Source organism: Pogonomyrmex barbatus, unplaced genomic scaffold (genome assembly GCF_055798465.1).
Source record: "Pogonomyrmex barbatus isolate J1 unplaced genomic scaffold, ASM5579846v1 scaffold18, whole genome shotgun sequence".
Taxonomy (NCBI): domain Eukaryota; kingdom Metazoa; phylum Arthropoda; class Insecta; order Hymenoptera; family Formicidae; genus Pogonomyrmex; species Pogonomyrmex barbatus.
In genome coordinates this window covers 2,989,034-3,003,781 of record NW_028297114.1, presented here as the reverse complement: position 1 = coordinate 3,003,781, position 14,748 = coordinate 2,989,034, and the positions used below count along the sequence as shown (strand labels likewise).

General features: G+C 34.7%; 2 protein-coding genes across 4 annotated transcripts; one reads left to right on the top strand and one right to left on the bottom strand.

Annotated features, from left to right (window-relative positions):
• The first annotated feature begins 231 nt into the window (after positions 1-231).
• Positions 232-7,774, top strand: LOC105426190 (sensory neuron membrane protein 1-like). Of its 3 annotated transcripts, none has more exons than XM_011637307.3 (9): positions 232-369; positions 1,826-1,939; positions 3,345-3,502; positions 3,791-3,990; positions 4,393-4,595; positions 5,054-5,309; positions 5,935-6,146; positions 6,261-6,487; positions 6,685-7,774. In XM_011637307.3, the coding sequence occupies exons 2-9, from the start codon at positions 1,835-1,837 to the stop codon at positions 6,902-6,904; spliced, it is 1,581 nt and encodes a 526-aa protein (XP_011635609.2). In that variant the 5' UTR covers positions 232-369; positions 1,826-1,834; the 3' UTR covers positions 6,905-7,774. The 3 variants fall into 3 exon arrangements, with proteins under 3 accessions (XP_011635609.2, XP_088931063.1, XP_011635608.2); XM_089074937.1 differs by lacking the exon at positions 232-369 and adding an exon at positions 380-702; XM_011637306.3 differs by lacking the exon at positions 232-369 and adding an exon at positions 1,140-1,449.
• A 67-nt stretch (positions 7,775-7,841) lies between these two features.
• Positions 7,842-14,320, bottom strand: LOC105426189 (G protein-coupled receptor moody). Its single transcript, XM_011637305.3, has 5 exons — positions 13,173-14,320; positions 11,898-12,116; positions 10,137-10,375; positions 9,535-9,847; positions 7,842-9,124 (listed from the first exon to the last, which is right to left on the bottom strand). Exons 2-5 carry the CDS (start codon positions 12,114-12,116, stop codon positions 8,261-8,263), a joined length of 1,635 nt encoding a protein of 544 aa, XP_011635607.2. The 5' UTR covers positions 13,173-14,320; the 3' UTR covers positions 7,842-8,260.
• Between the last annotated feature and the right edge of the window lie 428 nt (positions 14,321-14,748).

The following is a 14,748-nucleotide window of genomic DNA, read 5'->3' as shown; positions in this document are numbered from 1 at the left end:
AATTCAATTGTTCTTTTTTTTTTTTTTTTTTTTTCATGACTTTGATCGGAGGATTTCCACGTGATTGCGTCAACCGGTGGATTTGCAAGTCAGCAAACAGGGCTGCGCTTCTTCGATCGCACTGCCGTTGGTGCATCCGATTTCTGCCTGAGATTTCTGCCACGTCGTTAGGTAGGAAAGTCCGGAAGACCACGACGGGGTCGAGCAAGTAGGAGTACGCCGACGCCGGCTTGGTCTAAGACGTCGGTGTCATTATCGCGCGGGCAGTCCGTTCGCGACGAGCCGCGCACGATCAAGCCGCGACGGCGACGTCGACGACGACGAGGACGACAAGGGTGGTGCGAAGAGATCGGCCGGGTGACCGTACAGGTGCGAAGACGATACCGCGCCGGAAAGAACTCGCGACTCTCCACTGATTAACACACCCGATTGAGTGATACGAGAAAATCTTTAAAATAAAATACAATCGGACAAAGGGACGAGAGCATCTTGTGTCTTGCGCGAGGAAGAAACGAGGATCCTAACAGTCGGAATTTTAACGCGAGCTCTGATCCCTCTGATCGCACGATTAATCGGCTTTTCGTAGATTTAACGGCGTGAAAGGAGGATGTAAATTAATCGCGAAGCGATATTCGTCAGCGGAAAAATTTCTGCCGAGGAATTTTGATACCGAGTACTGAAGACCGGTAACTGGTGGTATTGGTAACGAATGCTGATGCTGATACGCAAATATTGAAAGAGATTGGATGCGTATTGATTGGATTATAGAAGATAAAAATAGAAAGAGAAGAAAACTACTCACGGCGCGGAACGAATTTTTTACAGATCTTGATTTAACGTGAACCGATGGAAGAATTGATTAGTTTTTAATTTATTTTTGCTGCGTTGTTAGATAACAAATTTTAACGAATTTTAATTATTCTTCACAACAGAAAAGAAGATTTATTATATAATATCAGAACAAAATATGGAATAAAGATCGGAATTCTTTATTTCAGATTTTCGTTTTATTTTATTATTAATGATATAAAATTTAATGATATTTATATTTTCGTATATATTGCGTTCTATATATTTCCTATATATTTAATGATATTTGATAATCTTTTTATTACTATTTTACATATCACATTATCCAATCGCAATTCATTTTTTACATATTGCAAATAAATTTTGTTATGCAAAAAAACTTGAAAGATTATTATCGGCCGAATCTTGAATTTTTTTATAAAGTGCAATACAGCAAAAGGTGTCTTCTCTTTCGGATCAAAGTGCTGCAAAATTGACAAGGATGCATGTATAATGGTCACCAAGCGACGTGCGTATGACGTCACTATTCGTACACTTCGGAGGACGTACGACGCTGTAAAACATACAAAATTGCTGTACGCGTTTCCGCAGAGCAAAGCGATTGATAAAGTGCTTCGCGTCCTCGAAGGATATAATAAGGTTTCGATCTTCGTTTAATGTCGATTTTCGATCTTTACGAATCAAGAATAAAGCTCGTAAAAAATTAAATTTCTTTATAAACGCGATCATTCGAAATGTCTAAAAAAATAAACCTTTGATTAGATTTGACATTTTTCAAGAATATTTTATGAATATAATCACATAATCTTAATTTAAGCGGCGCAATGAATTAAAATTATTTTTCGACAAGCAGATAATAATTTGCAGTTATGTAACAATCCTGCAAACTCCAATGTGCGTCCCTAATTTTGCGTGACTCGATTATTTAAGCCTGTGATTGCTTTCAAAATATCTATTTCAGTGCGCCTGTGTGTATCCGTTTATGCATAAATATTACTTGTGTATGTTTCTGCAGAACGTTAAGATGGTGTCTATAAAGAAGCTTGGAATCGGCGGTGGAGTTATGTTTTTCTTCGGCATTCTACTTTGGTGCGGGTTCCCCGCATTGATTAGGTCGCAGATTAAGAAGGTACTAATTTCTTTAATAACAAACTCTATTTCTGTTTTTCGTGTTAAATTAATCTTGTATTATTTTTTAAGGAACGATATATTTTTAATATTATGTGTTTAATTTTATATTTAATGTTAATGCATTTTACGTTTAACCTTAACCTTTTTTATGTTAAATTTTAATACTTATTTTAATACTTATAGTTTTTACTACTTATTCTCATACTAGCGAGTGTAATAACAATAATCTCTCAACGAATTATATAATTCCACGGTGCGATGCGCGACATGATTTTACTTTGATTGTCAGATAGCGTCAGATAGCGCTAAAATAAGAAAACTGCTGGATCAATTCTAGGCTCGCAAAGAATCATAAAGCTCGTAACTTATTCTCGTAAGACTGGTAAGAACTTATGAGTGGACTATTCTATGCGTACCGTAACACGTACGTGATCATTCGTGAATATCTACGATTTCTCGTCTTACGACGAGAAGAAGAGCTATCTGTAAAGTTATTGCATAAAATTATTATTAAGCATCAACTCATAAATTCTCACCAGTCTTACGAGAATAAGTTATAAGCCTTAGATTACAATTCTGTTTAGAATTGACCTATACGTTTCCTTTCGTCTTCAACAATTTTTTTCGCATTAACTTCACTCTTTTTGAGAGTTTAAAATTATAGTTTATTCAATAATTTTATTTTTGCGTGATTCGTAAAATTAATTCTCAAGTCTATTAGAAGACATACCTTTCTGGGATGTTACGCTTTTATTTTAGATAGAAACAATTTTTTATATTATTAATAAATCTTTGTGTCATTTCTTTGTGTTAATTCTTTTCTATTGTCATTCAAGATCCAGGTCGTTCTAAGAAATCTTGCGTGAGCGTTTTGTCTCTAAGTAGTTGTTATAACTTTATGGAATGTCGCGAAATATTCCAGTCATTCCGCGAAAGTGTATGTCGCAGAATCCTTGAACTCTCATTGTCAAATGTTATGTTTTTTCAAAATGTATTATTTCGGTATCTTGTTGTATTTTATTTAACTCCCTCCTCTCTTGAGAAATGGAAGAATTAATATAATTTTGTTACCGTTACGTCATATACACATTTTAAATTATATGACTTCCAAAGCACGATTAATAACCATCGTCATAACGTTTCGTCAACAGAAGTATTCACTTTATTATATAAAGATTATAATTTGCGCCGACTGTGTAAATACAGATCCTTTTCGTGAGATTCTAGATATCAAAATCTAGATCTGTCGCAAAGTTCGCTGTAGATAATCGCTGTAGGCATCTTTTCTAAATTTTTGCAAAATCAGTAATTTAAAAATGTGTTATGTCATCTTTATCTATTTGATTTTTCAATTCTATCATGATCGTAAACTGACGAGATTTACAAACAATTGCGTTGTACAGGCAATTGCGTTGAAACCAGGAAGCGAAATCCGCGAAATGTGGACTGCTTTTCCTCTGCCGTTGGATTTCAAGATTTACCTGTTCAACGTGACTAATCCCGATGAAATTAATGAGGGAGGAAAGCCAAAGTTGAAGGAAGTTGGACCATTCTTCTACGAGTAAGTCATTTAGAGATCATTAATCGTGAAAATGCAAATTGAAAATTTAATATTCTTAACAATTTTATAAATTTGATAATAATTTCATCGTTTAAAAAAAAAATCACTTCTTATTTTCATTCTTAAAAAGTATTTTAAAAAGTGTTGCACACTTGGTTATTCACATTTCCATCGATGTGTCCGATATTGTTCTAATCGAGCTGGATTTATTTATTTAATTTGCGTTAATAAAAAACTCACGTGTCCTCTAACTTAACTATTTCGAATTAACTCTTTCGAATATTCCAGCGAGTACAAACTGAAGCTGGACCTCGTCGATCGAGAGGATGAGGACACCGTCGAGTACAGCATGAAGTCAACGTGGTTCTTCAATCCCAAGAAGAGCAACGGGTTGACGGGCGAGGAGATCATGGTGTACCCCCATATCATGATCCTGGGCATGGTGGCAGCCACGCTCAAAGAGAAACCCGCTGCGATTCCGGTCGTCGGTTCGTATCTACCGATTTATCAGGTGTCATTATTTTTCATTTCAATGTCGCGTATCGATTGTGACTGCGAATCGGCTATATTGCACAGGGTCGACGCGGACTATAATAGTTGCGCGCCGGAAGGTTTAAAAGTGGAACGTCAGATACAATAGTCCTATAGCGTACGTGCAGCTTCGACGAAGGTGCGAATTATTTATAAGGCCTCTGTCGCCTCGAGTGCCACCATTCGCGCCACGCGCGCTTCCGTAATGACTAAGTTTGACGAAAGTAGCGAGCGATTTTCCCCTAACAAAAATACAAAGAAACACTCGTTATGGAGTCCTTGGTTTTAAAGTATTACTTCTAGGTTATTGCGTCTCTTTGTTAATATTTTTTTTTTTTTTTTTTTTCGATCGAATTTAGGCAAAGCCGTCAACAGCATCTTTCACAAGCCGGAGTCGCTATTCGTGACAGCCAAGGCCAAGGATATACTTTTCGACGGTCTGCCCGTCGATTGTACGGTGACAGACTTCGCGGGGTCGGCGGTGTGCAACCTTTTGAAGACGGAAGCGAAAGATCTCGTGCCCGATGGTGAAAATCGCTACAAGTTTTCCCTCTTTGGCGGGGTAGGTGACTTCAATTTCGAAGGAAATTAATTATAAATCTTATATTATTCAATACGGAGATTTATACACGTTTATGTTTAAAATTCTAATTGTGCCTCTATCGACTTTCCGAGAAAAATATCTATTTATATATTTTACCATAATTATTTTAAATATATCGTCGAGCTTACATGATTTCTCTAGTTTTTTGATTTCTCGGAGATATGATGATATGTAGATAAATTAATGGTCTAATTGCACGTTGAAAAAGAAGCGAGTCACGCATGAAGAGGAGATAATAGCAAGTTATTATGCGTCTGACCGCAATTTTGTCGTAAATAAAAGTAGAGATTATTGTCAATTCTTCGCTGGACGTTACGTACTTGCTAAACGTACATATATAAGTACGTGAGAAAATTGTAAGAATCTATTATATTGCTCATTAATAAAAAAAAAAATGATTGTAATTGGATTTGTAGAAAAATGGCACCGTCGTACCGCAACGTATGAAAGTTCTACGTGGAGTTAAAAATTTTAAGGACGTCGGTCGTGTCCTGGAATTCGACGGTAAACCCGCGTTGGACATTTGGCCGGAGGATCACTGCAACGCTTTCAATGGTACCGATTCAACAATTTTTCCTCCTCTGTTTGGTCCCGACGACGATATCGTCTCGTTCGGCTACGAGATCTGCCGAAGTCTCAGTGCGCATTATAAATACCATAGCAAAGTTAAAGGCACGTATGAAATATCTAATTGAAAAGAGATTATATTTATAAGTACATGCACAAAATTTTAATTGCATACACACATGAAAAATGCATGATGATTGTTTACGTTGAGAAGTGAAATTGACAACCGAATATGTAATATCTTGATGTCTATACAGACATTTTGTGAAGTAGAGTAATGTATATACTATTAAATATAATATTTTTATATTTCTTTTGACAAAAATATAGAGACAGATTTTGTTATATATTATTATCTTTAATTTTTCTAAACAAATATAAGTATATACATAGAGACCGAGATATTTAAACAAAGAATAGACAAATTAAAGCACTACCAGGCAGGATTATTACAGACACTATTATTTTTTAATTTTTTTAGAATTTTGTTAAATAACATATTTAAAAAACATTTAGTTTTTATCAGTATTTAACATGTTATTATTAACATCAGTTTTTTGAAAGATTAATATGCGCAAGTCTATCTGATTAATTAATACCTTGATTTATCTATATTCTTTATTGTTCTACCTCTTTTTTTTTAAACAATATGACACACACACACACACACACACACACACACACACAGGATTATTGTTACTTAATCTTAATAACCTTTTTGAACTCGCAGGCGTTAATACTCTTCATTATACCGCGGATCTGGGAGACATGAGCACGAATCCTATGGAGAAGTGTTTCTGTCCGACACCGGAGACTTGTTTGTCGAGAAATTTCTATGACATGACAAAATGTCTGGGTGTACCCATTATTGGATCTTTGCCACATTTTTACGACACTGATGGAAAATACTTGCAAATGGTGGATGGCTTGAATCCAAATCAGGTAATGGACAAATAAACACGATTTCATGATTTACATTAGATGGATTGTTAAATAATAATTGATATTCGTAAATAAATTAAGAAGAGAGACGCATATAAATTATATCATTGATAGGAGGAGCATGAAATCGATATGGACTTCGAGCCAATGACGGCCACACCGATACGGGCGCATAAACGGTTGCAGTTCAACCTATTCATACAACCGGTACCGAAGTTCAAGCTGATGAAGAATTTCCCGGAAGCGCTACTGCCATTGTTCTGGGTGGAGGAAGGAATACTTCTCGATGACGAGTTCGTCAACAAGGTGAAGATGGTGTTCAAAATAATGGCGGTCGTCTCGTGAGTATTGCATTACGATAATTATTCTTAAATAATTATATTTAATTGATAGCTGACATAAATTAATTCATAGATTATTCGTCTTGAAATTAATTTAATATTATTTTTATAAATGAATAACGATTATTTCTTTGACTTCCCTGTAATCGAAATTTGTAAGTGAATCCATCCATTCAACTTGAAACTTTGGTTTGCAGGTTTCTGAAATGGCTAATGGTGCTCGGTGGAATAGGCATGGGAGGCGCAGCTGGTTATATGTATTATAAAAATCGTGATAGTGGCAATTTGGACATCACTAAGGTTACTCCGAAGACAGCTAGCAGGGAGGATAGCAAGAATGAAAAGAGTTGGCCGCCTGGCATGAACATCAGCACGATACAAGCGGCATCGGTGCCGTCCAGTCTCGACAGAAATTGAGTTTCTGTTAGCAGGAAAATTTCTAATATCAGTCACGAAGGTCCATTCTTTCAATTCCAGAGATATCTTTTTTAATTAAAATTATTTTTAATATATAAATATATAATTGAATAAAGTTTTCCAAATGCGGCGGACAGTTCTTAAAAAGTAAACGAAGCACGAGGAACTATGCCTTCACGGCAATTTGCAATGTCTTAAATGAAGGGTTGAAAGGCTGAAGATGTTATAGCAAATATGATATATTTTATTAAAGCCTAACGATCAAACAATGATAGATAAATCTTTCTATTTTTCTCTTGGAAACATAATTAAACTCGCGAATATATAGGTAAGAACATAGATAAGACTCAATGCGTCATGTGTAACATATACTTGAAATTAACTACCTCGTTATAAAAATGTTATAAAATTTTTTAGTAATGCACCTTGTATGTACAGTACAAATTAACGGTTCTTAATTTTTGTGATTTGTGTGATATCAAAATATTGATTATGTAATATATTTAAAACTTTTCTAAGAATGTATAAAATTTCACTAAAATTTTAAAATGCATTTTATATATATATATATATATATATATATATATATATATATATATATATATACAGCTAAGCTTTATAATAATTCGGCACAGATTTGCAAAAATGTAGAAAACTAAATACTTCTTATTCTTAATTAAAAAAGATTATTTAGATTTTTAGATTAGATTATTATTTAAAGATTTTGAATCTTCTAATAGATTAGATACAAGAATATTAGTTACTGTCATCCGACTACAATATAAGTGAATATGGCAAGCGCCATCGAAGAAATAAATTTATACGTCCTTTTATCAAATAAACTTTATCAAAATTGTTTTTAAACTAGAATTGAAAAATTAAAAATCTATATGTTTAACTTAACAATAAATCAACAATTTTAATTAACCAAGTGTCATTGATCTTTGAAGATGATATTACCTTATAAAAATAAAAAGAGAAACATTAATAATAAAACTTTTCAAATCATACAAAATATTCTAAATAATAAATATAAATTAAGCATTCGTACATGGAAAAAGCAATTTTGTTGAAACATCAAATATTAGATCTGAAAATAATTTTGTTGGAGCATAATTAATAAAATTACTTTATATAGAACGCTTAAATATGATCTTCTTCTTTGAAGAAGAGAAGAAGAGAAGAATATGATGATAATAATTTTTTTATAGTCTAGCAACCAATTTGAATGTTACAATTATTTTGATGATCCAAGAAAATTATTTTCAGATCTGGATTCGATGAAATTTTTAAATACTTCAGCAAAACTGCTCCATATAATTATTTATTTAGACTGGTTTTCAACTGGTTATTGCCCTAACCAGGCAATCTTCTTTTGTTCGTTCCTTGCTCTCTCTTACACAATAGCACGTATTTGTACGCGCTCCTGTATTCAGAGCTCATCACGACGTAGATGACGGGATTGATGCAGGTTGTCAGATAGATGAGTATGTAGCCGGCGATATTGAAACCCCGCCAGTTAACCGTATTTTGAAAAAGCTTCGTGACGGTAATCGGCAGATAGCACACCAGAAACGATGCGAATATCACGAGAATCATCTGCAGCAACTTCCGGTCTTTGGCAGACATCCTAGGCGCGGAATAATCGCCGCCATTGCGCACGTTTCCGATGCTCTTGAATTTCGACTGTCTGCGAAATGCTCTCCTCGCGCAGGATCGCTCTGGCGATTTCGAATTCGATCGATCCGAGCGTTCACCAGGGAGCCTCTGCAATGATCCTTGCGATCCCATCACGAGGGACGCTCGATCGGTCGACTTTGCCGATCGGTCGCAGGAATTTTCTGACAATTTCCGCTGCGGCTCGCGCTGATCCTTGTTCAGAAAGAGTCCCGTTTCCGCGAAGTCCGTTTTCTCGATCTCACAATCATCCACAAATGAGAAATCTTCCGATAGGCTGATATGAGGAACGTCGCAACCACTGTCGACGTTTGAATTAGAGCGAATGTCGAGATTTGTTGTTGGGTCGTCTATTTGCAATCTTGTGAAATTCGTTTCTTGTTGATCTTGGATCGACTGCTTAGACCACGAGTCTTCGTTAGCGGATGTGGACGGTAGTTCGAGATCCATTCCTTCGTCTGGATTAAGAAGACCCATTTGCATCGATGAGGAAGGAGCAGAGAAGACAGAGAGTTCTCGTTCTTGATTTCTTGTGGACGGTTGCTGCAAAAAAAGTTGCCAAAAATAATAATAATGAGCTATTTAAATGTCGGCTTTAAACGCCATTGTAATTAAAACAAAATTGTATTTTAATAAATTACAAAAATTATATTCCAATAAATTAAAAAAAGATAAAATTTCTTTTAATAAAAATTGTTAAAGTAAAGAAATTCAAATATTCGTCTATTAGTTTTATAACATGTAATAATTATTGATATTTCATTTATTTTTATTTATTTGAAATACGATTTCTCCGTTAATATCAAAATATTATTTTGATAACAGATTTATTAAATGCATATCTCACAATTTCTTTTATAAAAAATTTAACTAAATATATTTTTTCTATAATTTATTTTTCTTTGTATTAAACTTAAATCTTCTTTTTTATCGAAAAAATAAATAGATCTTACATCATTGCTGATTTCCGCAGGTTCTATGTTGAAGATCTTGTCTCTGCCTCTACTCTTCGAAGCAGTTTCGCGGACAATGTAGAAAATTCTGGCGTAGCAAACGATAATGGCGAGGCAGGGTATTAAAAACGCGAGAACGAAGAGAAATTCCTTTGGACTGCGCCCGTTTACATCCGGTAGGATCGAACAGGATCCGACAACAGGATCCAATCCGAAACGTCCAAATCGTTCGAACCACGTAACGATCAATAGGCCGAAAGCGATGATCCATATCGCCAGGACCATCGGTATTAAGTATCTCGTTTTGTACAATCTACAAATGATATTTAACAATTAATTTCTTTTAATTTGACTTGAAAGAGAGTATGATTCGTTCTTCCAAAATAAAAAATAATTTTGTGTAAGGTGTCGATTTGTAGAAACTATTATTAATTCTAAAAGCGAAGAAGTCAATAATTTCTTTTTTCCAATTGTTATTTTTCTGTTATTTTTACCGGTCTTTTTGCAAAAATAATAAATGCCTAAATGCCTAAATAAAATGGTTGTAAAAAGATAAAATATTTATATATAAGTAGAAGGAAGAGAAAGAGAAGGCTGCTTACGTGGGATAAAGGCCGGGATGACCGATCATGACGTAGCGATTGATCGTGATCGCGAGAACGCTGAAGAGGCTAACTGCAACGAGGCCGTATCTCAAGAGCGGAAACAGCCGACACAGGAGTGGTCCGTGTAGCCATGATCTGTGCCAGAACGTTGAAGTCGCGAGTGGTAGATTGAAGCAGCAGAACATCAAGTCTGATATCGACAGATTCATGATGAAGACTGCGGTGGCATTCCTCAACTGTGGCAAAATTAATTATTGGAAAAGTAATAACAAAGTTACGAAATTCTTTCCTCGCATGTTCATGTATTCATTAAATCAACCAAATGGTAAAATTTTAGCCGATCAAATTGTTGGAAACGTGAGATTATTATTTGAAAACTCTTGGTTACGAATCTGATCAATCTGATTATTAAGCTTAAGTTTTATTGCTTACGGTTTTCTATGTGTCACTAGCTTTATCATGTTAATAAGTAATGTAAATATATTAACCATGCATTAATTAGAATTAAGCTTAAAAATTGTTGAACTGTTTGAAACATTTATAAATTATACATAATTATCTCATTGTCGATTTTGATTATTGCACATTTTTAATAATTCATAAATAGTAACAAATTATTAATATAAAAATTAATGTATGAAGTGACCGAATGGACTCTCTCGGATTTCTCTCAGAGTAAACATAATAAAAATTGATTGGGACTTCCTGATTCAATTCTAGTCGATTATATCAGAACAGAGTACGTGAACCTTCGTGAAAACACACGATTGTATATGTTCGCTTCCGCGTAATCGATTCCAAACTTAACTCATTGATGATCGACTTTGGCGAGAGCTTTTGCCATAGAATTGTGCCGACGACCTCTGTCCATCGATTTGCGTTATCGTCGATTATTCTTCAGAAATAAAATATGTTCAATCGCGTAATAAAATAATTTTTCTTATAATTCCAAAAAATTATATCACTATTTTTATAATTATAATAATAAGAATATTGAAAAGGCATTTATTCTTATTATAAAAGTATTGCCCCTTTACAGTGCCATAATTATAGATATTATGGAGACTGATTTAATTAAAAAAAAAATTATTTTATTTTAGATAAAAACATTTTTCTAAAAATCCTCATTTTATACACAAAAAAATATTGAATCCAGTAAGAAAGATCCATGCATAAAATATTGTAGAATATAAAAATTATATAATATATCTTTATAAATAAAACTATGGTCTAAAAATATTTAACCAAAAAATAATCTGAAATTTTTATGTCCTTATTTCATTGCTGTTAGAATTAACGCCTTGTAATACTAGAAAGGTATAATGACTCGAGGCAAACCACTCAGATTTTTAAGATTTCCGCGTGTAAGCGGCGCCGGAAACTTGAGTAGCCTTGCATAATACAGATTCGTTATACTTAAGTCTTTCCGAGTACAAGTCGCGGAAATTGTTGCGAATAGCTCAAAACGAGTTTCACAAATCTGCTGTATTTCTGAGAAATATTCTTTTTCCAGACGAGAACTTAATCATGATATTATAATAATAATATCAATTATTATTTTTCTGTAACTTTTCATTTTTTTATAAATTGCTATTATTTTCTTTCAAATACCAAATCATCAAAAAGTTCAAATCAATTCTTATCAATAAATTTATCAGTTAATCAATCTTCAGATTGAGTCAGTTTTTAAACGTTTTCTCCACTCATATTTTCGCTTCAGCATTATCATCTTAAATTTAAAAAATTACATCTACGGACCTTTTTGGTACGAAATAATGCGATCACCGTGATAAGATTTCCCGGAATGCCGACCAGCATGAAGAGGATGCAGCAAGCAGCGGCGAAGCACAGCAGCCATCGTGAATAATCAACGAAGAGGATCACCGACCCTGGATCCTGCAGCATCTCCTCAATCGTCGCCTCGTCGCTATGGTTGCGGCCAGTTTCGTTGTTCGCCATCCACCAGTACTCCAGCATCTGTGGAAAACCGAAATCTTGCGGAAAGCCGAATACGTTTATACCAATGTCGTGTCAGGGCCATAAATAGAGTCGTGACATTTCATTCGCCATTTACGAGACAATAATTTCGATCTTCTTTTCGAGGACTTTTTTAAAATCTTAAAAAGAGAGGTCCAGATCTTTTCAAAATATTTTTGAGATCTTTTTAAGATAATAATGTCGATTACTTATGGCCGTCATGTGTAAGTTTCCATTTACATCCATCATATATAGAGTTTACAAAATGTAGAGAGCGATCTACGTGAGAATTGTAATTACACTCTTTTTACAAAATTTGAATAATGCAAATTATCTAATTATGCATTATTTGTGTACAATTTATTAATATTATTACAATATAATAATTGCATTTTTTATAATTATTAATTTATTGATAATTGCATCTTTAGGAAGATTCGATGGATGTGCTCAAAAATTTGAACGACTTTAGTTTGAGAATATACGTGCACGATTGATTTCCTCAATTTTATTTTATTAATAATTGTGTTCTTCTTTGTGTCGTACATTAAGATCGCACTCAACGACTGACGCGACACTTTCGCTGTTCCAAAGGCGTGAATTTTACACGTCGCTCGTGTGTGCATGTGTGGTGTGTGTGTGTGTGTGTGTGTGTGTGTGTGTGTGTGTGTGTGTGTGTGTGTGTTGGACTTAGCGCCTCTTTTTTCTCCCAACCGTTTCGTCGGAGAGGAACAGAGAGATCTATTTTCGCCACCCGAGAACGATAAACTCTTTCGTCGGGGCGTAAACTTTCGGACGTTTCTATGGTCCGAACCGATTTCTCGCGACCATCTATAGTTTTTGCAGACTATCGACTGGTCAGGTTCATGGTTTCATAGCAAATCACCGATGCGGGCGCATCAGGTTCACATGTTTTCACTAGATGCAACGAGCAAACAGAAATGTAGTGTAAAAAATATTAAAAAAAAATTTTAACATGTTTTTCTTTTCACAACTGCTTAACAAAAGGATTTAAACTAAAACTTTTACTTTTTTCTTTCATACCGCTGCGTTTACCTTTGCAGAAGCAAAAAATATGACTCATCGATGGCAATTATCAGGTAATGATTCGAGATCTTTGTGACGATCTCTTCCCACTAAAACCGGGATGACGTTAGCCGTGTCTCCGTGACTTATTCTTCTTCTTGCCGGTTTCTCATCCTGGTCTTGGCATTGCAGATGCTCTGTCTCTCTTTCTCGAGTGGTTTCTTCTAGGAAACTATAAATTTTGTTTCTGTGTTTTTGTTGCAGTTTCTTGATACCGTCAATGATGTATCCACGATAACGAAATCTAACGAGAAGACCTCCCTTTACAGTGACATTTATCTCGAATTTATCTTCCAAATCCAAGTAGCGGCGAGGACACAGAAAAGAGAAAATAGAATTAATGGATCGGACGGATATGCAAACGAGACGGGTTCGATAAAATTCGCGAGTGGACTGGCGGAATTATTAGCAAGAATCTCACAAGAGTATGCACTTTTCGCGAATGCTGCGCTTGCGCCAAATTTAACTCCTCCTTTGACTCAAGATAATTTTCTCTTGCGAAAATAATTGGTCCGGCATCATCAGAAATTGAAAGATATTACTTCCTGATTATTTATTCATTTTTTTCCTTCCTATTCATTTCATTTCTCTCTTCCTTATTTTTTTCCTCTTTCATTTCTTCCATTTTATTATAACAGAAATTGAAACGCGATACATCGTAAACGCGACGCAAGAGATATTAATTTGCGTTGCGTTTAATAAAATCAGATAATCACCGAATAAGGGCGCGGGTCACCAATCCTATTATAGACAATTTGTTGCGCAAATAGGGACACTTTGCATGTACACGACCGACAACGCGAAAGCGTTAAACGGTGCCAGCCAGCCCCATGCCCGTCGATATGCCACTTGTGGTAGAGCATCTACATGTCTAATCGGGGCGTATCGTCCCCTGGAAATCGTGGCGTCCCTACATCCTTTTTAAAAATAATTGCATTTTGTTAGTAGTGCTCGCGAGGGGGAGAGCCTCCAGCTGCGCACGAACGACCGCGAGCGGAAGCGAGCGAGTCGGAAGTGCGTTTCCCCAGTTTGCTGCTTATTCGGGCTCCAGGGGTTCATTGAAATCTTCGGTTGAAGTATATTATCAGCAAAGCAGAATATATTATTGCAACAGATAACAGCATTTTATTTTGATGAAATTTTTTTCCATTATTGAAATTTATAAAGAGAAAAACTAGCCGAAGACACATATCGATAAATCATATGCACTAAATTATATATTAATAATAATTATAAATAATATGAGAAATTAATTAGACGTTAAATACGAGAAATTAATTAATTTTACGCAAAATGTTCTGGTATTATATTTCAATAATAGTCTTCAGTGATAATTTTCTAAACAATTTGAAATTTACTTTCCCTCAAAGGAAACCTTTTCTTGTCATTGGTCACATATTTTATATCAAGCAAATTTTTTTTTTTTTTTTCAATTAAATATCAGCCTATTCTTATCTTAAAATTTAATTATTCATCAATCTTTCACTTCTGTACGTCAAACTACTTTGATGATTGATATTTTTGATTTATCATATAGCGTATCTAT